Below are 22,500 nucleotides of genomic sequence, written 5' to 3' on the forward strand. Positions count from 1 at the left end.
TCTCTGGACCCCCTGGGTAAGAGGAGGAGGAAGAGCCGATGGGTAGGGGTCTCTGGACCTGGGTAAGAGGAGGGGGAGAGGAGGTAGAGGGTCTCTGGACCTGGGTAAGAGGAGGAGGAAAGAGGAGGGTAGAGGGTCTCTGGACCCTGGGTAAGAGGAGGAGGAAGAGGAGGGTAGAGGGTCTCTGGACCATGGGTAAGAGGAGGAGGACGAGGAGGGTAGAGGGTCTCTGGACCCTGGGTAAGAGGAGGAGGAAAGAGGAGGGTAGAGGTCTCTGGACCCTGGGTAAGAGGAGGAGGGAGAGGAGGGTAGAGGGTCTCTGGACCCTGGGTAAGAGAGAGGAAGAGGAAGGTAGAGGGTCTCTGGACCCTGGGTAAGAGGAGGAGGACGAGGAGGGTAGAGGGTCTCTGGACCCTGGGTAAGAGGAGGGAGGGAGAGGAGGGTAGAGGGTCTCTGGACCCTGGGTAAGAGGAGGAGGGAGAGGAGGGTAGAGGGTCTCTGGACCTGGGTAAGAGGAGGAGGGAGAGGAGGGTAGAGGGTCTCTGGACCCTGGGTAAGAGGAGGAGGGAGAGGAGGGTAGAGGGTCTCTGGACCCTGGGTAAGAGAGGAGGAGAGGAGGGTAGAGGGTCTCTGGACCCTGGGTAAGAGGAGGAGGAAGAGGAGGGTAGAGGGTCTCTGGACCCTGGGTAAGAGGAGGAGGACGAGGAGGGTAGAGGGTCTCTGGACCCTGGTAAGAGGAGGAGGAGAGGAGGGTAGAGGGTCTCTGGACCCTGGGTAAGAGGAGGAGGAGAGGAGGGTAGAGGGTCTCTGGACCTGGGTAAGAGGACGAGAGGAGGGTAGAGGGTCTCTGGACCCTGGGTAAGAGGAGGAGGACGAGGAGGGTAGAGGGTCTCTGGACCCTGGGTAAGAGGAGGAGGGAGAGGAGGGTAGAGGGTCTCTGGACCCTGGGTAAGAGGAGGAGGAAGAGGAGGGTAGAGGGTCTCTGGACCCTGGGTAAGAGGAGGAGGACGAGGAGGGTAGAGGGTCTCTGGACCCTGGGTAAGAGGAGGAGGGAGAGGAGGGTAGAGGGTCTCTGGACCCTGGGTAAGAGGAGGAGGACGAGGAGGGTAGAGGGTCTCTGGACCCTGGGTAAGAGGAGGAGGAGGAAGAGGAGGGTAGAGGGTCTCTGGACCCTGGGTAAGAGGAGGAGGAAGAGGAGGGTAGAGGGTCTCTGGACCCTGGGTAAGAGGAGGGAGGAGGGAGGGTAGAGGGTCTCTGGACCCTGGGTAAGAGGAGGAGGAAGAGGAGGGTAGAGGGTCTCTGGACCCTGGGTAAGAGGAGGAGGACGAGGAGGGTAGAGGGTCTCTGGACCCTGGGTAAGAGGAGGAGGAAGAGGAGGGTAGAGGGTCTCTGGACCCTGGGTAAGAGGAGGAGGAAGAGGAGGGTAGAGGGTCTCTGGACCCTGGGTAAGAGGAGGAGGACGAGGAGGGTAGAGGGTCTCTGGACCCTGGGTAAGAGGAGGAGGAAGAGGAGGGTAGAGGGTCTCTGGACCCTGGGTAAGAGGAGGAGGAAGAGGAGGGTAGAGGGTCTCTGGACCCTGGGTAAGAGGAGGAGGAAGAGGAGGGTAGAGGGTCTCTGGACCCTGGGTAAGAGGAGGAGGAAGAGGAGGGTAGAGGGTCTCTGGACCCTGGGTAAGAGGAGGAGGAAGAGGAGGGTAGAGGGTCTCTGGACCCTGGGTAAGAGGAGGAGGAAGAGGAGGGTAGAGGGTCTCTGGACCCTGGGTAAGAGGAGGAGGAGGAAGGAGGGTAGAGGGTCTCTGGACCCTGGGTAAGAGGAGGGGAAGAGGAGGAGGGAGAAGGAGGGTAGAGGGTCTCTGGACCCTGGGTAAGAGGAGGAGGAGAGGAGGGTAGAGGGTCTCTGGACCCTGGGTAAGAGGAGGAGGGAGAGGAGGGTAGAGGGTCTCTGGACCCTGGGTAAGAGGAGGAGGAAGAGGAGGGAGAGGAGGGTCTCTGGACCCTGGGTAAGAGGAGGAGGACGAGGAGGGTAGAGGGTCTCTGGACCCTGGGTAAGAGGAGGAGGACGAGGAGGGTAGAGGGTCTCTGGACCCTGGGTAAGAGGAGGGTAGAGGAGGGTAGAGGGTCTCTGGACCCTGGGTAAGAGGAGGAGGACGAGGAGGGTAGAGGGTCTCTGGACCCTGGGTAAGAGGAGGAGGGAGAGGAGGGTAGAGGGTCTCTGGACCCTGGGTAAGAGGAGGAGGAAGAGGAGGGTAGAGGGTCTCTGGACCCTGGGTAAGAGGAGGAGGACGAGGAGGGTAGAGGGTCTCTGGACCCTGGGTAAGAGGAGGAGGGAGAGGAGGGTAGAGGGTCTCTGGACCCTGGGTAAGAGGAGGAGGGAGAGGAGGGTAGAGGGTCTCTGGACCCTGGGTAAGAGGAGGAGGACGAGGAGGGTAGAGGGTCTCTGGACCCTGGGTAAGAGGAGGAGGAAGAGGAGGGTAGAGGGTCTCTGGACCCTGGGTAAGAGGAGGAGGGAGAGGAGGGTAGAGGGTCTCTGGACCCTGGGTAAGAGGAGGAGGGAGAGGAGGGTAGAGGGTCTCTGGACCCTGGGTAAGAGGAGGAGGGAGAGGAGGGTAGAGGGTCTCTGGACCCTGGGTAAGAGGAGGAGGAAGAGGAGGGTAGAGGGTCTCTGGACCCTGGGTAAGAGGAGGAGGAAGAGGAGGGTAGAGGGTCTCTGGACCCTGGGTAAGAGGAGGAGGACGAGGAGGGTAGAGGGTCTCTGGACCCTGGGTAAGAGGAGGAGGAAGAGGAGGGTAGAGGGTCTCTGGACCCTGGGTAAGAGGAGGAGGACGAGGAGGGTAGAGGGTCTCTGGACCCTGGGTAAGAGGAGGAGGGTAGAGGAGGGTAGAGGGTCTCTGGACCCTGGGTAAGAGGAGGAGGGTAGAGGGTCTCTGGACCCTGGGTAAGAGGAGGAGGGAGAGGAGGGTAGAGGGTCTCTGGACCCTGGGTAAGAGGAGGAGGACGAGGAGGGTAGAGGGTCTCTGGACCCTGGGTAAGAGGAGGAGGGAGAGGAGGGTAGAGGGTCTCTGGACCCTGGGTAAGAGGAGGAGGGAGAGGAGGGTATAAGCTGTGTGGTAAAGCAGACAGAAACACGGCTGGGAGTCTTATGTTTTTGAGGTCACACAGAGGTCACTTCCCTCTCTCTCTCTCTCTCTCTCTCTCTCTCTCTCTCTCTCTCTCTCTCTCTCGCTCGGACACTCTTTCTACTGTTTCTCTGTCTGCCCATCTACCTGTCTGCATCTCTTCCTCTTTATCTCTCTCCTCTCTCTGCTCCTCTCTCTCTCTCCTCTCTCTGCTCCTCTCTCTCTCTCCTCTCTCTGCTCCTCTCTCTCTCTCTCTCTCCTGATCCTCTCTCTCTCTCTCTCTCTCCTCTCTCTCTCTCTCACAATCAAATCAAATCAAATAAAATTTATTTACAAGGCCCGACAACACACGTTAATGTCCCCATGGGCCGTACATGTCTTCTTTAAACAAGTCAAGAAGAAAACATAACAATAAGTCAAGAACAGAACAAGAACACCATAAGGTCCAACACATTTAAAATAAATGCAAATAAATGAAAGAATGCAAGCACTCCCAGACATACCCCACGCGAAGGTAAGGAAAAACTCACTAAAACCTAACAATAGGGAAAAATGCTCCCCCTCCCTCCCTCCCCCATCTCTCTCTCTCTCTCTCTCTCTCTCTCTCTCTCTCTCTCTCTCTCACACACACACACAAATGACTGTTTTTGGAGTTTGCCCATTTGTCTGCCTGTGCCCGTGAGAGAATGATTCAGTTCAGTTCGGTCCATTAACCTCCTTTTTCTCTCTCTCTCTCTCTCTCTCTCTCTCTCTCTCTCTCTCTCTCCCTCTCTCCCTCTCTCTCTCTCTGTTATGGTTTGACACCGACCCCAAACGCTAACGACACAAGAGAGTAGGATTCAGAGTTGCCAAATTCGAGGGCTTGTTTATTTGATAATAAGAATAAGTGAAAACAGGGAAAGCAGGTCAACAAGAACAGGTACAATGAACAAGGGGCAAAGTTCTGCTGCTCTGCAGCTTCTCCCGGAAGGGTAGTCTTGGGAAGCAGGAGCAGACCTCTGTACCGCTCTGCAGACTCTCACGGCGGACCTCTCAGATGTTGTGCAAGACCGAGAGAGGGAGAGAGGGAACGGGTCAGTGACAGAGCAGACTTGAAACGAGCTGGAGGACAGGGTGTTATATTCTTCGTGTTAAACAACACAGTGATGTGCAATATTCCAAAAACTGCCCAAGTGAATATCTTCATGTAAACACACAGTGAGCAAAAATCCAAACACCGTCCAAATGTGAAATACTATCTTCGTGTAAACACACAGTGAGCAAAAATCCAAACACAGTCCAAATGTGAAATAATATCTTCGTGTAAATACACAGTGGGAGGTGGAAGATCCCAAAAATATTATTCCATAAAGGAAAGAGCAAAAACGATAATGGCTGGGTGAGTGACTGTCTGACAAAAAGGTGGTAGACTTCAGTGTAAAGGTTACACACGAAAATCGGAAATAGGTCAAGACAGTCAATCTAGAAAAACTCACCCAGACGAGCTGCGTAAAAGGAACAGGAACAACAGTGGAGGCGAGCGCGCGCCACGGAGCAGGTATCCAAGCGAAGGCTTCTAGGAATTCCTGGAGAATAGCACAGTGAAACAGAAGCAACGGGGAAAAACATCCAGCGACAAATCAAGACGAACCAACAACTTAGGGTGGGGAAAACGGGGTATAAATAATGAGGGATCGATTGATTGAAAAGCAGTGACAGCTGGGGAATGTGATTGAAAAGCGTGGGGAAGTGAGAGAACCAATCAGCGACGTCTCAGATGACGTCAGCGGGGAGAAACGTGTGAACGAGGGAATTGAAATACTTGACAGAAAAAATGAATGAAAACAAAGCGAGGGTGGTTAAAGGAACAGAACGAGTGAGAAGGCAAGGACAGAAACCTCACAGTACCCCCCCCTCCACGGGAGCCGCCCGGCGACCAGGCCGACCCGGCTCGTCAGGATGGGCCCGATGGAAGTCGGTGATCAAGCCGGGATCCACGATGAGCTGCCGGGAGACCCAGCTACGCTCCTCAGGGCCGTAACCCTCCCAGTCCACCAGGTATTGGAATCCCCGGCCCCGCCGACGAACGCCCATCAACCGGCGGACCTGCCACTGGGGGTGACCATCCACTAGCACAGGAGGCGGTGGATCAGGAGCTGGAGGCATAAGGGGACTGAGGGAGACGGGCTTAACCCGGGAGACATGGAACACGGGGTGGATGTGCATGGATGCAGGAAGCTTCAGGCGCAGGGCCGCCGGACTGAGTACCTTCAGGACCTCGAAAGGACCGACGAAGCGAGGGTTGAGCTTCTTGGCCGAGGACCGTAGCGGGAGGTCCTTCGCGGAGAGCCACACCCTCTGCCCAGGGCGGTAAGTCGGCGCGGGAACCCGGCGCCGGTCGGCACCACGACAGGCGCGCTCAGATGTCCGGAGCAGCGCGGTCCTGGTGATCTCCCAAACGCGACGGCAGCGGTCGAGGTGGACCTGCACGGAGGGAACCGCCACTTCCGTCTCCAGTGCGGGAAAAAGAGGGGGCTGGCAGCCCAGGGAGGCCTCAAAAGGGGAGAGGCCGGTGGCGGAACTGACCATTGAGTTGATCGAGTATTCAACCCAGGGAAGGAAACGACTCCAGGATGCCGGCCTCTCGGCTGCCACACACCGAAGAGCAGACTCCACGCTCTGGTTCATCCTCTCCGTCTGCCCGTTTGTCTGGGGATGGTAGCCAGAGGAGAGACTGACCGTTGCCCCCAATCCCTTGCAGAAAGCCCGCCATACCTGGGAGGTGAACTGGGGCCCCCGGTCAGAGACGATGTCCTGGGGAAAGCCGTGAAGGCGGAACACGTGGTGCGTCAGGAGGTCCGCCGTCTCGGCTGCTGAGGGAAGCTTGGAGAGGGCCACGAGGTGGACCCCCTTGCTGAATCGATCCACCACGGTCAGAAGGCAGGTGTTCCCCTGGGAGGAGGGTAGACCAGTGACGAAGTCGAGCGCCACATGTGACCACGGACGGCTTGGAACGGGAAGTGGCTGCAAGAGCCCGGAGGGTGCCTGGTGAGAGGCCTTGCTGCGGGCACAGACCGCGCAGGCCAAAACGAACTCCTTGACGTCGTTCCGCATGGTGGGCCACCAGAAACGACGAGCCAGGAAGGAGAACGTGCGATGGACGCCTGGGTGGCAGGCGAACCGGCTGGTATGGCCCCACAGCAGTACCTGGGACCGGACAGAGTCAGGGACGAAGAGACGGCTCCTAGGGACGTTGCTTGGAGCACGTTGGAAGCGTAGGGCACGCCTCACCACACCCTCGATGCCCAAGGTGATGGCTCCAACCACTCGGGCCTCCGGGATGATGGGAGATGGGTCCTCAGAGGGTGGAGCCCCCTTGGAGTGCATCCGGGACAGGGAGTCGGCCTTCGTGTTGCGGGAACCGGGGCGGAAGGTCAGCGAGAAGTCGAACCGACTGAGGAAACTGGCCCATCTCGCCTGCCGACCGTTGAGGCGCCTGGAAGCGCGGATGAACGTTAGGTTCTTGTGGTCCGTCCAGATGGTAAAAGGCTCCTCGGCACCCTCTAGCCAATGACGCCACTCCTCCAGAGCAGCCACGACCGCCAGTAGCTCCCGATTGCCGGTGTCGTAGTTCCTCTCGGCGGGGAGGAAGCGACGCGAGTAGAAGGCGCAAGGATGTACCTTCTGGTCGGAAGGAGAACGCTGAGATAGGACAGCGCCCAGGCCAGAATCCGAGGCGTCCACCTCCACGATGAACTGTCTCTTGGGGTCAGGGTGGAGCAGGATAGGAGCGGAAGTGAACCTTCTCTTGAGGGAGCGGAACGCAGCGCGTGCCGCTGGGGACCAGTCGAACGGCAGAGCGGGGGAGGTCAGCTTGGTAAGAGGCTCCGCCACTTGGCTGTAGTTCCGGATGAACCTTCGGTAGAAGTTTGCGAACCCGAGGAAACTCTGTAGCTCCTTCCGAGTGGTGGGTTCCGGCCAATCCTCCACAGCCTGGATCTTGCGAGGATCCGCTCGGGTCAAGCCCTTCTCCACGATGAAGCCCAGGTAGTCGACGGAGTTGGAGTGGAAACGGCACTTCTCCGCCTTGACGAAGAGCCGATTGTGGAGGAGGCGCTCCAGCACCCGGCGGACATGCAGGATGTGTTCCTCGAGGGTCCTGGAAAAGATAAGAATGTCGTCCAGGTACACCACCACGAACACCTCCAGCATGTCACGGAGGACATCGTTCATGAGTGCCTGGAATACCGCCGGGGCGTTGGTGAGGCCGAACGGCATCACAAGGTACTCATAGTGGCCCCTGGGGGTCTTGAAGGCGGTCTTCCATTCATCGCCCTCACGGATACGGACAAGATGATAGGCACTTCGGAGATCCAGCTTGGTGAAGAACGAGGCCTGGGTCAGTGGCTCGAAGGTGGAGCTCATGAGAGGTAGGGGGTATTTGTTCTTGATGGTGATCTCGTTGAGCTGACGATAGTCGATGCAGGGTCGCAGGTCCCCATCCTTCTTACCAACAAAGAAGAACCCGGCCGCCACCGGGGAGGAGGAAGGCCGAATGAGTCCTGCTTCCAATGACTCAGAGATGTAGAGATCCATCGCCTTCTTCTCCGGGACAGTCAGACTGTAGAGGCGGCTGCCGGGAAGGGGAGCCCCTTGGCGGAGGTCGATGGCGCAGTCATAGGGGCGGTGAGGTGGAAGGGACTGAGCCCTGGTCTTACTGAATACCTCCATGAGGTCGTGGTACTCGGGAGGAATGGACGAAGGATCCGGGGGCAACTCACCAGCTGGTCTCCGGGGCGGGGGACAAGACGCCGCCTGTAGACAGCGGGCGTGACAGGAGGAGCTCCAGCCCCTGATGGTACCGGAGGCCCAGGCGATGTGGGGCTCGTGCAGCGCGAGCCAGGGCCTACCCAGGACCACCGGGACAAGGGGGGATTGGGTAATGAGGAACTGGATCCTCTCTACGTGGTTCCCAGCAATGGTCAGCAAGACTGGGCCGGTCCGTTGAGAGATGTCGGCCAGGCGGTGTTGGTCCAACGAAAAGATCTCCAAGGGCCTCACAAGGGTCTCAAGAGGTATGTTGGCTTGGGTGGCAAACTCGAAGTCGAGGAAGTTCTCGTCTGCCCCAGAGTCGATGAGGGCCTCCACCGTGGCACGTTGGTCCCCCCAGGCCAGGGTGACGCTCATCAGATGGTCAGGTGGTGCGCGGCGCTGGGAATGGGAAAAACGGCTCACCAGGATCTCCCGGGGTCTTGGTGAGCCCGATCTTTTGGCCGGGTAGGGCAGTCGGCGATACGGTGTCCCGCACCTCCGCAGTAGAGGCAGAGACCGGACCTGAGCCTTGCCTGACGCTCCGCCTGGCTCAGATGAGAGCGTCCCAGCTGCATGGGTTCCTCCTCGCGCACCGGACGGGGAAGCCTGTTACCCTCAGTAGTGTTGGGGACGGGGCGTCCAGGAGTCCGGGGTGCTTCAGGAGGTGACAGTCGGGTCCTCTCGCGCCTTCTCTCCAGGAGGCGTCCGTCAATACGGATGACAAGGCTAAACAGCTCCTCGAGGGAGTCGGGCACCTCCCTGGTAGCGAGCTGGTCCCGGACTGCGTCACTGAGCCCCCTTATGAAGGTTAGGCGAAGAGCAGGTTCGTTCCATCCGCTCTCCACCGCCGCCAGTCGAAACTCCATGACATAGTCCGTCACCCTGCTGCTCCCTTGCCGGAAGGTCCCCAACCGGGCTCCAGGGTCCAGACCTCGGGCTGGATGGTGGAACACTCTGCGGAGCTCCGCCACGAAGTCTGGGTAGGAGAACAAAAAATCTGCTTCCATTGCCCAGGAGGAAGTGACCCACTGGGCAGCATGGCCTGAAAGTAGGTTGGTTATATAAGCCACTCGGGACCCATGAGCAGAAAAACGGCTTGGTTGATGACGGAAAACCAACTCACATTGCATGATGAATGTGGCACACTCCTCGGGATTACCGTCGAACAGCCGTGGGACGGAGAGAAGGGGTTCCCGAGGTGCGAGATCTGCTGGGGCTGCGGGGAATGTTCCTGAAGGGTGTGAGAGATGAAAAGTATTAACGGCGTCGCCCAGCGAGTTAAGCTGGGCGAGAATCTCGGACTGTTGTCCCGCCATAGCGGCCATTGATCCCTGCATAGGCAGGACCTGGTCCCTGAGGTTCTGCACCGCAGCCGCAGCCCGCTCTAGTTGGAGACCGTGATCCCTGGTCAACTCGACTTGGAATGCAAGTGCGGTTCTGACCCCCTCTGTGTCGGCTGGGGTCGTCATGGTTGGTTCGTAATGTTATGGTTTGACACCGACCCCAAACGCTAACGACACAAGAGAGTAGGATTCAGAGTTGCCAAATTCGAGGGCTTGTTTATTTGATAATAAGAATAAGTGAAAACAGGGAAAGCAGGTCAACAAGAACAGGTACAATGAACAAGGGGCAAAGTTCTGCTGCTCTGCAGCTTCTCCCGGAAGGGTAGTCTTGGGAAGCAGGAGCAGACCTCTGTACCGCTCTGCAGACTCTCACGGCGGACCTCTCAGATGTTGTGCAAGACCGAGAGAGGGAGAGAGGGAACGGGTCAGTGACAGAGCAGACTTGAAACGAGCTGGAGGACAGGGTGTTATATTCTTCGTGTTAAACAACACAGTGATGTGCAATATTCCAAAAACTGCCCAAGTGAATATCTTCATGTAAACACACAGTGAGCAAAAATCCAAACACCGTCCAAATGTGAAATACTATCTTCGTGTAAACACACAGTGAGCAAAAATCCAAACACAGTCCAAATGTGAAATAATATCTTCGTGTAAATACACAGTGGGAGGTGGAAGATCCCAAAAATATTATTCCATAAAGGAAAGAGCAAAAACGATAATGGCTGGGTGAGTGACTGTCTGACAAAAAGGTGGTAGACTTCAGTGTAAAGGTTACACACGAAAATCGGAAATAGGTCAAGACAGTCAATCTAGAAAAACTCACCCAGACGAGCTGCGTAAAAGGAACAGGAACAACAGTGGAGGCGAGCGCGCGCCACGGAGCAGGTATCCAAGCGAAGGCTTCTAGGAATTCCTGGAGAATAGCACAGTGAAACAGAAGCAACGGGGAAAAACATCCAGCGACAAATCAAGACGAACCAACAACTTAGGGTGGGGAAAACGGGGTATAAATAATGAGGGATCGATTGATTGAAAAGCAGTGACAGCTGGGGAATGTGATTGAAAAGCGTGGGGAAGTGAGAGAACCAATCAGCGACGTCTCAGATGACGTCAGCGGGGAGAAACGTGTGAACGAGGGAATTGAAATACTTGACAGAAAAAATGAATGAAAACAAAGCGAGGGTGGTTAAAGGAACAGAACGAGTGAGAAGGCAAGGACAGAAACCTCACACTCTCTCTCTCTCTCTCTCTCTCTCTCTCTCTCTCTCTCTCTCTCTCTCTCTCTCTCTCTCTCTCTCTCTCCTCTCTCTCTCTCTCTCTCTCTCTCTCTCTCTCTCTCTCTCTCTCTCTCTCTCTCTCTCTCTCTCTCTCTCTCTCTCTCTCTCTCTCTCTCTCTCTCTCTCTCTCTCTCTCTCTCTCTCTCTCTCTCTCTCTCTCTCTCTCTCTCTCTCTCCTCAGTTCTACAGAGCCTTCAGTAGAGGACAGCCCAGAGAAAGTCAAGGCCAAGGTAAAGTGGTTTCCTCTGGAAGTCAAAAATGTGTTCCATTGACTTCCACCTCTCGGTGAACGAAGGACGCTTCCGGAAGATAAAAACATTCTAATCCGACTACGTTTGATTTCCTGTCAGTCGCTGACGTGACCAAAAAAGGGCACGGTGAAATCTGCCTGCAGTCCAGGCTCCTCCCCCTAGCAACACAATATTCCACTGAAGCGGTCCGCACCAGTGGCAGGCGCGGGGCAGATGGACACGGATGAATAAATGATAGACAGAGTCTGCATACTTCATGAAAAAAAAGGCTCATATAAGGGGTTTTATTTCCCTGCCGCGGTGGAAGCGCTGACGCGGTCGGTCGGTCCGTGAGGCCGGTGATCTCTGAGCTATTTCCGTGGCGGTGGTCTGGCCGAGGGGCACGCACAGACAAGCCGCTGTGGTTCATTATTGAATCCTAGAGGTTGAACGCTCTACCCGTTAGCAAACCAATTCGGTTTAAATTGGTAGCAAGTGAATCGACGCCAGCCCTGTTGTTTTTATTATTCATACTGTAATGTGATCTAATAGATCATCTATTACACCAGGCAGGTCGTTCATCATCATCATCATCACGTGTTGTTTGTGTTGAACAGAACTCAGAACAGCCTCAGTTCTTCTCCTACTCACATTACGTGGTATTGTATCACCTTTTGTTTTGTCCAATCAAACCTCAATCAAACCTCAATCAAACCTCAATCAAACCTCAATTGGCAAATGAGTTGGAACCATAAGAGGTAAATGGGATTTAGCCACGAAATCAATCACCCTGATCTGAGAATTTTATAATTGGTAGTTATTTCGTAAAATGAGTACAAATAAAGTGTTTGATTAGTTAACATGGAATATTAAATCAGAGCGATGACCCAGCAGTGATTACGTTTGATTGGCTGACTCAGAATTGGTTTTGCAAGTTGAACTTGAACTCAGGATTCATTCTTCCAAGATAGTATTATCAGATAGTATAATACAATGATCTCAGTGCCGCATTTAAAAGTGAATTGGATCCTTTTAAATGCCCTGAAAGTCCTTGAATTTCATTTTGCAATGTCTGTGGGAATCCTGAAAAAGGCTGTAACTCGATATTATTAAGAACATTAATTATTGTCATTTTTGTTACTTTAAAAGGTGCTATATATAATATTCAGCCACTAGATGTCGCACTACCAGCATGTTATTTATCCAGTGGGGGAAACAGGAAGTAGGGAGGAGGGGATACATGGCTGAAACATGTAAACAACAACATTCACTTTGGACCCGCAAAACATTTTAAAAATTATAAATTCATTATTCAATGAAGCAGTACTTTTATTCCACACCTTTATAAAAGCTCTGTGGATGTATAATGTATTTTTTTTTAAATGATTACTCTACATAAAATGTTATCTATAGCACCTTTAAAGTCATAATTATAATCACAAGAAAATCGCAATCTGAGCAGTTGCAGCCTTTTCTTCCCTCTGTAGGACGGACAGCTGAGACCCTGAACTAAGTATAAGTATGGTAGACCGTGTCATTACCGAGTGTTTCTCCGCAGGGCCCTCTAGGGGACAACCTGAGCGCCAGCAGCACGAGCTCCGTGGAGATCAGCGGTCTGGCGACAGAAGCCAAGACGTCCGGACGCTCACACACCCTGGTTCTCACCTCGGACGAGGTATTCTGATATTTCATTCCATTTCAAAACCTTTAGTTCAACTTGTGAGACACCGAGGTTAGCCTCATTATTTACAGCGACGACAAGCTTACAAAACAAGACACGGCTGACAGTAGATGCATACATTATAGTGTGTGCAGCGAGAGAAGGAAGATCCTTCAGCTTCGGAGTCAGTCGGAGGGTTAGGGTGTTGGAGGCGTCAAAGGAACAAGCAGTTTTTCCTAGTTCAGAGCCAATGTGCCATTATTTAGGGTAGGCCTGAGCTGCAATTAACAAGATACAAGATACTTTAATGCCACACAACGATGGTTGGTGGTAATTGCTTTCGGTACAGCATGTTAATTAGCACTGGGACATCGACATGGAACATCAAACGCCCCCCTCCCACCTCCCAATCCCCACAATAAATACATACAGGACAGTCACATATAACAATAACAGTGTCAGTCAGTGTCGGATGCTTGCCCGTCTGTGCAAGGCGGGGGGGGGGGGCAGGCCAGGGTGTTTAGTGTTCAGACTGCTGTGGGGACAAAGCTGTTTGTGAAGCGTGTGTGTCTGGTTGAAATTGACCTGTAGCGACCTGAGGGCATGCGCTGGAATATGTGGTGTGCTGGGTGGGGAGGGATCGGTGACTATTTTACCAGAGCGGGTGACTGTGCGTCAGGTGTAGATGGAGTCCAGAGAGGGGAGGGGAGGGGGCAGCCAATTATTTTGGAGGCCGTCTTGGTGATGCGTTGGAGTTTGTGTTTGGTGTGTTTGTCAGTGGAACCGTAGCAGACTGTGATGGATGAGGTGAGGATGCTTTGAATTATGGCGGAGTAGAACACACAACACAAGGAGTCAATGTCTTCTGTTAAGGTAAGGGTTAGGTTTATAAACAGTGAGGTTAAGGTAAGGGTTAAGGTAAGGGTTAGGTTTATAAACAGTGAGGTTAAGGTAAGGGTTAAGGTAAGGGTTAAGGTAAGGGTTAGGTTTATAAACAGTGAGGTTAAGGTAAGGGTTAAGGTAAGGGTTAGGTTTATAAACAGTGAGGTTAAGGTAAGGGTTAAGGTAAGGGTTAGGTTTATAAACAGTGAGGTTAAGGTAAGGGTTAAGGTAAGGGTTAGGTTTATAAACAGTGAGGTTAAGGTAAGGGTTCGGTTCAGAAGCCTACCTTGAAGGATCTAGTTGTTAGAATGTAGGGAACAGTGATGTGCTGTCATGAATACCAAGCGCTTACTTTTCTAACTTGTATAATCATCATTAGCCTTTGTGTCTCTGTCTTCATGAGATCCCGCTCTCGTAGAACATTTTAATGAGCGCATCTTGACACGGCGCCGCTTGTCTCCCTGGCGATGAACCCACCTCCGCCTGGCTACCTTTTAATCAGCTTCCCAGAATCCAATTGTATCCAATTGTATCTTCTTCTTCTTCAAGAACAAAACAACCCAATTAAGATCAAGCGCTCGCGTAGTTCTTTTTCCATGTGAGAGGAACCACCTCGGGTTTCTCAAGAAAGACCCACCCTGCGGGTCAGAGCCCCAGACACATCCAGTTCCGACAGGGTTGTTACAGAAAGTCTCGGATGAGGGGATATTGTGTTGTTGTAACTATAGGGTTGGGGTACCTTTCACACGGTACCGGTACCCAACGGTAGCTTTTTTCGGTACTTTAGTCTCTAAAAATGTAATCTACATACCTCAGTTGAAAAAAAAAAATATATCCAAACTTTAAATAATTTATTATCATTATTATTAATTTAGAACAATTTGTTAATATATATATAATATATAATATCGCAGCGAGCGTTGTCTGCATCTAGCTTTGTAAAGTGTAACAACACTTGCGACCGTTTTCGGCTTGCCATCGCCCCGACTGCTTTGTTGTTGAATCAAGTCATATCCTAGGTAAGTGTGTATTGTGCGCGTGAACGTGTGGCACACTTCATAGGTTTCCCTTTTTTTTTTTTTTTTTTTTTACCGAAATGTGGCACCGGCGGATCTCACGTGAATCGGTCGGTACTAGGGATGTTCGATATTGGCTTTTTTTACCGATAACCGATATACCGATATTGTCCAACTCTTAATTTCCGATAACGATATCAACCGGTTTCCCCCCCCCCAAAAAAACTGAATAATTTCAGGCAATTAACATTACATATCTCTTGTCGTGGAATTAACACAACATTATGCGTACTTTTGACAATAAATAAAACAAGAATTTGTTCTTACTTGCTTGCCTGGGTAAATAAAGGTTAAATAAATGTAATGTAAATGTTTTTTTTTTTTTTTTTTTACCGATACTGATAATTTCCGATATTACATTTTAATGCCAACATCGGACATCCCTAGTCGGTACCCTTAAAAGTACCTGATTCGGTGCCCATCCCTAGTTGTAACCCTTGTGCAAAAGTGATCCAGAACCACAGAGGTGTTGTCGGGCTCGGTGTGTTTCTGTGCTAACAACCTGATCCCCTGCTTGTCTCCCTCGCTGCCAAGAGTCTGGATATGATAGACGACGAGGTGAGACTCAGGCCCTGCGGAGTGTTGCTGCTCAGTTTACTGCATGAATCTGTCTCATTCGTCTTATTTCTACGTATAGTCATTCGTCTGCCTGTCGTTTCCTTTTCTTAGCGTGTAGAGTCTTGGTTTTCTTTCACAGATGAACGTGTGACGTGTTGTTGAACACACTGTGTACACACAGTTGTCACTGTAGACACCTTTCTCGTTGGTTCTGTCAATTCACCTTTATGTTCGTCAGGTGACCTGTAGCACGTGTGGCTGGTACTAATATAGAATGTAGGAACGTTGGGATTAGGAACCTAATCACCGTATCATATCTATGTTTTATTATTATTATTTGTATTTTTGCACATGAGCATGACCACCTATACATTTCACTACATGTCTTGTGTGTATGTACAACAGTATTGTGACAAATAAAACACTTGAATCTTGAATCACCCAAAGCAGCCAAGTCTAGTTAATGTGTCCGTATTTTTATTCTTTTTTTTTTTTGATCAAATTTTTTTTATTATTAATTACATGAAACAGGACAACACAATAACCACAGTAACAAAAAACATAACTTCACAGGAGAATAACAAACAATAATAATACAGAATAATAAATTATAAGACAAAAAGAAAAAGAAACAGCGTCCAACCTATCAAATATAGGTGGCTACTTCAATAACAAAAAGGGGTCTTCAAGACATGGCAACCTTTCCCCACCTTTACAAAGTGGAGTGACTTAAAAGATTGTTTATGAGAGTGTTGTCGCAGATTTACTGTAGATAGCCTAGGTCCCTTACACATGTTCAAGACTGCCAAACTCGCAGACGGTAAAGTGTAAGAAGAAAGAAATTCCTCTTCCAAGTTGGTTGACAGGTCAATCAGTCTGCCAATATTAGTCCCTTGGGGAGATGGCATGTGAATTGACATATAGCGCAGAATAGCTAAATACCAACCCCCCCTAAAATCCCCCCAGCCAAAGTTAAGAAGGACAAGACAAAAACCAAGACAGACAAGACATTTCCTCCTCCCCCTCCCCAGAGACCGCCGGACCCCCCCGATCAAGCGCCCCAACCCCGCTCAGCCGCACACGGCGGTCTTTACCTTCTCAGCTGCTGCGAACCACAGGTCAATGCCAGCCTGCCCCACCCCAATCACCCGAGCCGTGGATATCTCAAGATAAATCACATCCAATAGAGTTAGGGACCAGTTGATCATTGTCAGCTTCTCAGGCTCCTTCCATCTCATTGCTATAAGCTTCTTCGCTGCTGTGACACCCGCTAGGACAACCCTTTTCAGTTGTACGGACGCGGGTAGTGTCGTTATATCGTTCAGGAGTAGCGTAACAGCTGTGAATGGGATAGTTAAGCCACACAGATCTGAAAGTTTGTCCGTTATTGACCTCCAGAAACGGGCCACTGGTGGGCAATCCCAATACATATGCATATAAGTGCCAGTGGCCTTTTGAGAGCACAAAGTGCACCGAGAGTCGGTTATCAGTCCCATAGCAAATAGCTTCCTAGGTGTAAGATAGGTCCTATGAATGTAATTAAAATTAATTTGCTGGTGATTGGGGTTGCGGGAAGATAATGCCACATTTGCCCAAACATCATCCCAGTCAAACTCGGGGTCCAACTCCGGGATATCCACACGCCAGATTGTATCCAATGATAAATTTTTATACGTGGATTGAATTAAGAGCGTATAAAAGTCTGAGACAAACCCTCTGGATGTCGTTCTGTCCACTATGAGCCTGAGGAAGGGGTGTGGTTGCAAAGCTTGAGCCCACGGTACGCCATGCGCCCTCAGTGCTGACCTTAGTTGAAGGTAAAGAAAGAAGGACTCGCCGGGAAGATCATAAAATTCTCTTAAGTCCTGAAACGCACGGAGGCCGTTCTTATCATAAATATCCTCCAGAGTATGCACTCCCCTCCTTTGCCATTGAGGAATATTAACCGGCTTGTGTCCAACAAGTAATTGCTGGTTATTAAAAATTGGAGAGTCCAGGTGCCAAGGGCATTTAACCCCACACGACCTCTGTACATTACGCCACGTTTGGATCACGTGAGTTATGATCGGTCCATACCTCAGCCGGCATTTCGCAATAGAGACAGTGGAGTACACTACATCCTGCAATCTTAGCGGAGACACCGCCGCCGCTTCTAAGGAGCGCCACGATACAGCCTCTACAGGGTCTAGCCAGCACATCAGAGGTCTCAGTGAAAAGGACCAGAAATAAAGTTTAAAATCAGGGATTGCGAGGCCCCCATCTTGTTTCCTACGTTGAGTAGTAGCCCTTTTGATTCTCGGGCGTTTGTTATTCCAGACAAACTTAGATACCATCGATTGTACCTTGCGCCAGTGGTCTATTGGAGGGGGCAGGGGGAGCATTGAGCTAATAAAATTTATCCTAGGCAGGATGTTCATTTTGATTATGGAAGCCCGGGCTTGTAAGGAGTTAGGAAGGGACGACCACCTGTCTAGATCCTGGCGTATTTTATCATAAGTACCCGTGAAGTTGTACTTAGTAGTTTGGTTCAGCGTGGGGAATATCTCTATGCCCAGGTATTTAAAATGTTCTACTATGGGGATATCAGCTGGTAGTCGTACCGCCTTGGCCAGTTCATTAAGAGGTAGGCAGGCTGATTTGTTCCAGTTAATCTTAAAACCTGACAATTTACCAAAGTCGTCGATTATCCTCAATAATTTTGTGGCCGACCGGGAGGGGTCGTCCATGAAAATCAGCAGGTCATCCGCATAGAGAGCAATTTTGTGTGGAGTATTGTTGACCATTATGGGGACGATGTCCTCCGATTGCCTAATAAATTGAGCCAAAGGTTCGAGGGAAAGCGCGAACAGTCCCGGGCTCAGAGGGCAACCCTGTCTAGACGATCTGGAGACTGGAAAGAGTGTGGAACAGTTTTTGCCTGTCAGTATCATCGCAGACGGCGAGGCATACAGGACTTTAATCATATGAATAAAACTCTTTCCAAGACCCATGACCTCCAGTACCTTCCACAGGTATGACCACTCAAGTCTGTCAAACGCCTTCATGGCATCCAAAGACAGAACTGTGGATGGAGTTGTATTGTCTTTACTGTTATCGATTACATGCAACAGCCTCCTAAGATTATCTGCAGCCAGACGCCCCGGGATAAAACCAGTTTGATCGCAGTGTACCAATACAGACATAAATCTCTGCAGGCGACGGGCCAGCACCTTGGCAAACACCTTTAAATCGGCCCCGAGAAGACTCAAGGGTCTATAGCTACCACAATCATTGGGATCTTTGTCCTTTTTGAGAAGTAAAGAAATCAACGCCATATTGACATCTCTTGAGAACTCCCCTTGTTCGATAGCGTAATTGATCATATCGAGCATCAATGGACCCAGTTGGTCCCAGAAAGCTAAATACACTTCGGGTGGAATACCATCCCAGCCTGGCGCCTTACCCCTCTGCATTTCAACAATAGTCTCCCTCAATTCTACGAGAGTAATCGGTCTCCCCAGTTCCTTGGCCTCTTCCTCAGAAATGTGGGGTATCTCAAGCCCGCCAATGAACGATTCAAATCTAGAGTCATCCAGATTACCCTCTGAGCTATATAACTGTGAGTAAAACTCTTTAAAAGTGTCATTGATCTTTTTCGAATCAGTAGTGACTGCACCCTGGCTCGTCCTAATCGAGGGGATATCTGAGAAATGATCATTTGAGCGTATTTTCATTGCCAATAGATGGCTAGGTCTGGAGCCGTGAAAATAGTAATTTTGTCTTGTCCTATGTATTAAGAACTCAGACTGTTGTTTAAGTATGGAGTTTATTTCTTTTTTGACTATCTTACGTTGTGTGTTTAGTCGTTCATTATAGTCAGTTTGCAAGGATGCGTATAGGTCCGCATATAATGATTCCAGTCCTTCTAGCTTTTTTGACCGGGATTTTCGCAAATTGGAGGCAAATAGTGTGACATGACCCCTGATGAATCCTTTCAATGCGTTCCACAGGACCCTAGGGTCTTCTACCGTGCCAACGTTGATCTGCAAAAATTCAGCTAGTTTACTCCTGAACTCAGAACAGAAGTCATCGTTCTTTAGCAAGGTCGAATTAAAACGCCATCTGGGAGCTCTTGCGGAGAGCCTGCCAAAGGTTGCCGTAAGGAAAATCCCCTTGTGGTCTGAGAGAGCCAAGGGAACCAATGAGACATCGAAACTATCAAACATATTAGGGGACGCGAATGCATAGTCAATTCGAGAGAAGCTTTTGTGTCTGGCTGACAGGTGAGAGTAATCTCTGAGGGTGGGGTTGCATAAGCGCCAGAGGTCTGAGAGCCCCGTGTCTTTGGCCCACATCCTGAGGGCCTTAGAGGCCCGTTTCTGGTCGCTCGTTTCAGAGGGCCCAGACCTATCCATCTCCGCATCCCAGCACGCATTAAAATCGCCACCCACAATGAGAGCGTATCCATTAAGTTCCAACATATTCTTCGTGATTGTATTATAGAACGCTGAATCAAATGTGTTAGGAGCATACAATGCTATTATAGCCATCTTCCTATGCAAGAATTCAACTTTTGCTATAGTAATCCTTCCCTCCGTGTCCGACCATACATCCAAGATTTTGATATCAAGGTTACGTCTTGTAACTATGACTACTCCTTTCGTCTTATCATCGGCTGAGGATGCGGAGATAACGTGATATTGCCGATTTGCCAGTCTTGACACGTCACCTACCATTAAATGCGTCTCACTAAGGAGAGCAAGGTCAATATTTCTCCTCTTCAATAGCCAAAGGACACTGGCACGCTTGTGTGGGGCGTTAAGCCCTCCTGCGTTCCAAATTAAAATATTCAATTTAGCCATGGTCGAGCTTGTATAAGTGCGTAGAGAACATACCCGTGCAGCCAGGCTGAGTACAGAGGTGCCGATCCCGGCGGGCCCGGACGGTCAATCCCAGGAGTTCAGAGGAGGAACACTTACACATATATAAGACAACAGTACATAGAACACATAAAAATACCACCCCAGCTACAGCCCCCCCCCCTTCTACTCTAAACCCTAACCCACCCGTCCTACTATAAGTTCCTCTATACCCACTCTCCAATCCCCACCCTATGCCCCACCCACTGAGGATGGTCATCTTCCTATCACTTCCCACTAGAGACATGGATCAATAAGACGCTTCCCACTCCCACCCCCCTCTAGTTAAACCCTTGAGTAAACCCCCACTAGTCCAATAAACACAAATAATAATAAAAATTAAATTCAATAAAGATATCGGTCGAAAACCACCTGAGCACTGGCCCTAACATAAGACAACCATAATGGTAAAAATAGCCATTATTAAATAATAACTCACATCAACCTGCAACCATCTATTTCCGAATCTGCGCTTCAACGTCGCAATGTTATGGCCCAAATGGGTACAGGAAAATTCAAAACAAAATTAAATTAAAGCATCCCAGCCGATAGTCTAAGGCAGGATCGGGTCACAGGTTAATTGTGCAAAATTGTGTGAACAATGTCAATTAAACAATGACAAAAATAAGAAAGGGAAAAAAGGGGTTATGGTTAAAGTGCACCCCTGAAGCAGTCCCTCTGATCAGGCACAACGGCTGACATGACATAACCTATGTAAGAATCGACAATAATAGGAAAAGGAAAAAGAGGGTTATGGCTAAAGTGCAAGCAAAGTTAAACTTGACCCAGCCTGTTATCACATATTTATGTATATTCGTTCGAGAGCCAACATGAACCTTGGCCCTAACATGACAGCTATAATGGAAAAATTAGCCATTATTATATAATTACTCAGCATCAACCCTGTGACCAACTACCTCGTAGTCTGCATATTAATGTTGCAACATTATAGTATAAATGGAAAAAGGAAAATTCAAAACAAAATCAAAGCATATCAGCAGTTAGTCTAAGGTAGGATCGAATCACAGTTAAATTGCTCATTCAAATGCCATTAAAACAGCGACAATAATAGAAAAAGGAAAAAGAGGGTTATGGCTAAAGTGCAAGCAAAGCTAAACCTAAGCCAGCCTGTTATCACATATTTTATGTATATTCGGTCGAGAGCCAACGTGAGCCTTGGCCCTAACATGACAGCTATAATGGAAAAATTAGCCATTAATATATAATTACTCAGCATCAACCTGTAACCATCTACCCTGGAGTCTGCATATTAATGTATCAACGTTATAGCATAAGTGCCTCACGGAAAATTCAAAACAAAATTAAGGCGAGTCAGTAGTTAGTCCAAGGTAGAACCGGATCACATTTAAATTGCTCATTCAAATGCCATTAAAACATATAGGAAAATTCAATACGAAATTAAATTAAAGCATCCCAGCCGATAGTCCAAGGCAGGTTCGGGTCACAGGTTAATTGCTCATTCAATTGCCCTTAAAACAGCGACACTAATTATTATATAATTACTCAGCATCAACCTGTAACCATCTACCCTGGAGTCTGCATATTAATGTATCAACGTTATAGCATAAGTGCCTCACGGAAAATTCAAAACAAAATTAAGGCGAGTCAGTAGTTAGTCCAAGGTAGAACCGGATCACATTTAAATCGCGCATATAGATGACATAAAAACAGCGACAATAGGAAAGAAAAAAAAAAAGGAAGAGAGGGTAATGGCTATAGTGCAAGCCATATAACCATATAGCCATTAAGTGCAAGCCATACCCGACCCAACCTGTTATCAAATATTGTTTATGCATATTCAACCGACCTCGGCATCTACTTTGGATCACCAAAGCTCAAAACAACCTGGATATAAAAATAAAAAGCATACCAGAAGTTAGTTAGGGACTCGGTCACTCTTGAACTGTGCAAACCAATGTCCCTTTGAACAGCAACAGCAACCAAAATACGTAACCATTAACGAATGTCTCAGCGCAGACCATAGTCGAAGCCCGCTGGCTAGCCCGAGGCTAGCGCGTAAGCTAGTGACGAATCCGGATAGCACGTTAGCCTACTATGTACATTGTTCAGCTAGCTCGTTAGCTTCCAAAGAGGCGATACACAAGTACGACCATGAGGTCAGCTTTAGCAAGTAACAGAAGTCATTGGGAAGCCCCGCTAGTTGGATGGGCAGAGGACAGTTAGCATGTCTGGGCATGACAGCAAGTGTTTGTGAATAGTCGACCTAATCAATGTATATAGGCCCAAACCGCCAAGTCACTCACCCTCCATAGATATCAAGCAACAGACTCGAGTGTCTTCGCGAGATATTCCTTCGCTTTAGCCAACGACCAAAACAAACGCTGACCACCGACCTTCTCCAACACAGATAGTTTCGCGGGAGCGAATAACGTGGGCCTCAGGCCTAGTCTCCATAGCTTAGTCAGGACCACCTTGTACTCGGCTCTCTGAGCTTGAACCTCCGGTGTAAAGTCCTCGAAAATGGCCACTTTGTGATCGCCAAACCTCAGAGTACCCCTTCTGGTACGAGCCGACCGCATGATGATTTCTCTCTGTTGGAGTCTGTTCAGCTTGACTATGATGGGCCTCGGTTCTTTGTTCACGCCGGGAGAAAACCTGCCCGCTCTATAGGCCGACTCACAGATA

At 50.0% G+C, this 22,500-nt stretch overlaps 1 protein-coding gene across 1 annotated transcript in view; it reads left to right on the forward strand.

Annotated features, from left to right (window-relative positions):
• Nucleotides 1-10,787: 10,787 nt before the first annotated feature.
• The window catches only part of ppp1r9a (protein phosphatase 1, regulatory subunit 9A), a gene marked incomplete at both ends in the record, with an annotated part of 14,308 nt that continues 2,595 nt past the window's right edge, over nt 10,788-22,500 (forward strand). The window contains 4 exons of the mRNA XM_084327082.1: nt 10,788-10,814; nt 11,377-11,418; nt 12,318-12,434; nt 14,912-14,935. Coding sequence (XP_084183208.1) covers nt 10,788-10,814; nt 11,377-11,418; nt 12,318-12,434; nt 14,912-14,935 — 210 coding nt within the window. The remainder of the gene's footprint in view (nt 10,815-11,376; nt 11,419-12,317; nt 12,435-14,911; nt 14,936-22,500) is intronic.

Source organism: Notolepis coatsorum (genome assembly GCF_963971535.1).
Source record: "Notolepis coatsorum genome assembly, chromosome: 13".
Classification (NCBI taxonomy): domain Eukaryota; kingdom Metazoa; phylum Chordata; class Actinopteri; order Aulopiformes; family Paralepididae; genus Notolepis; species Notolepis coatsorum.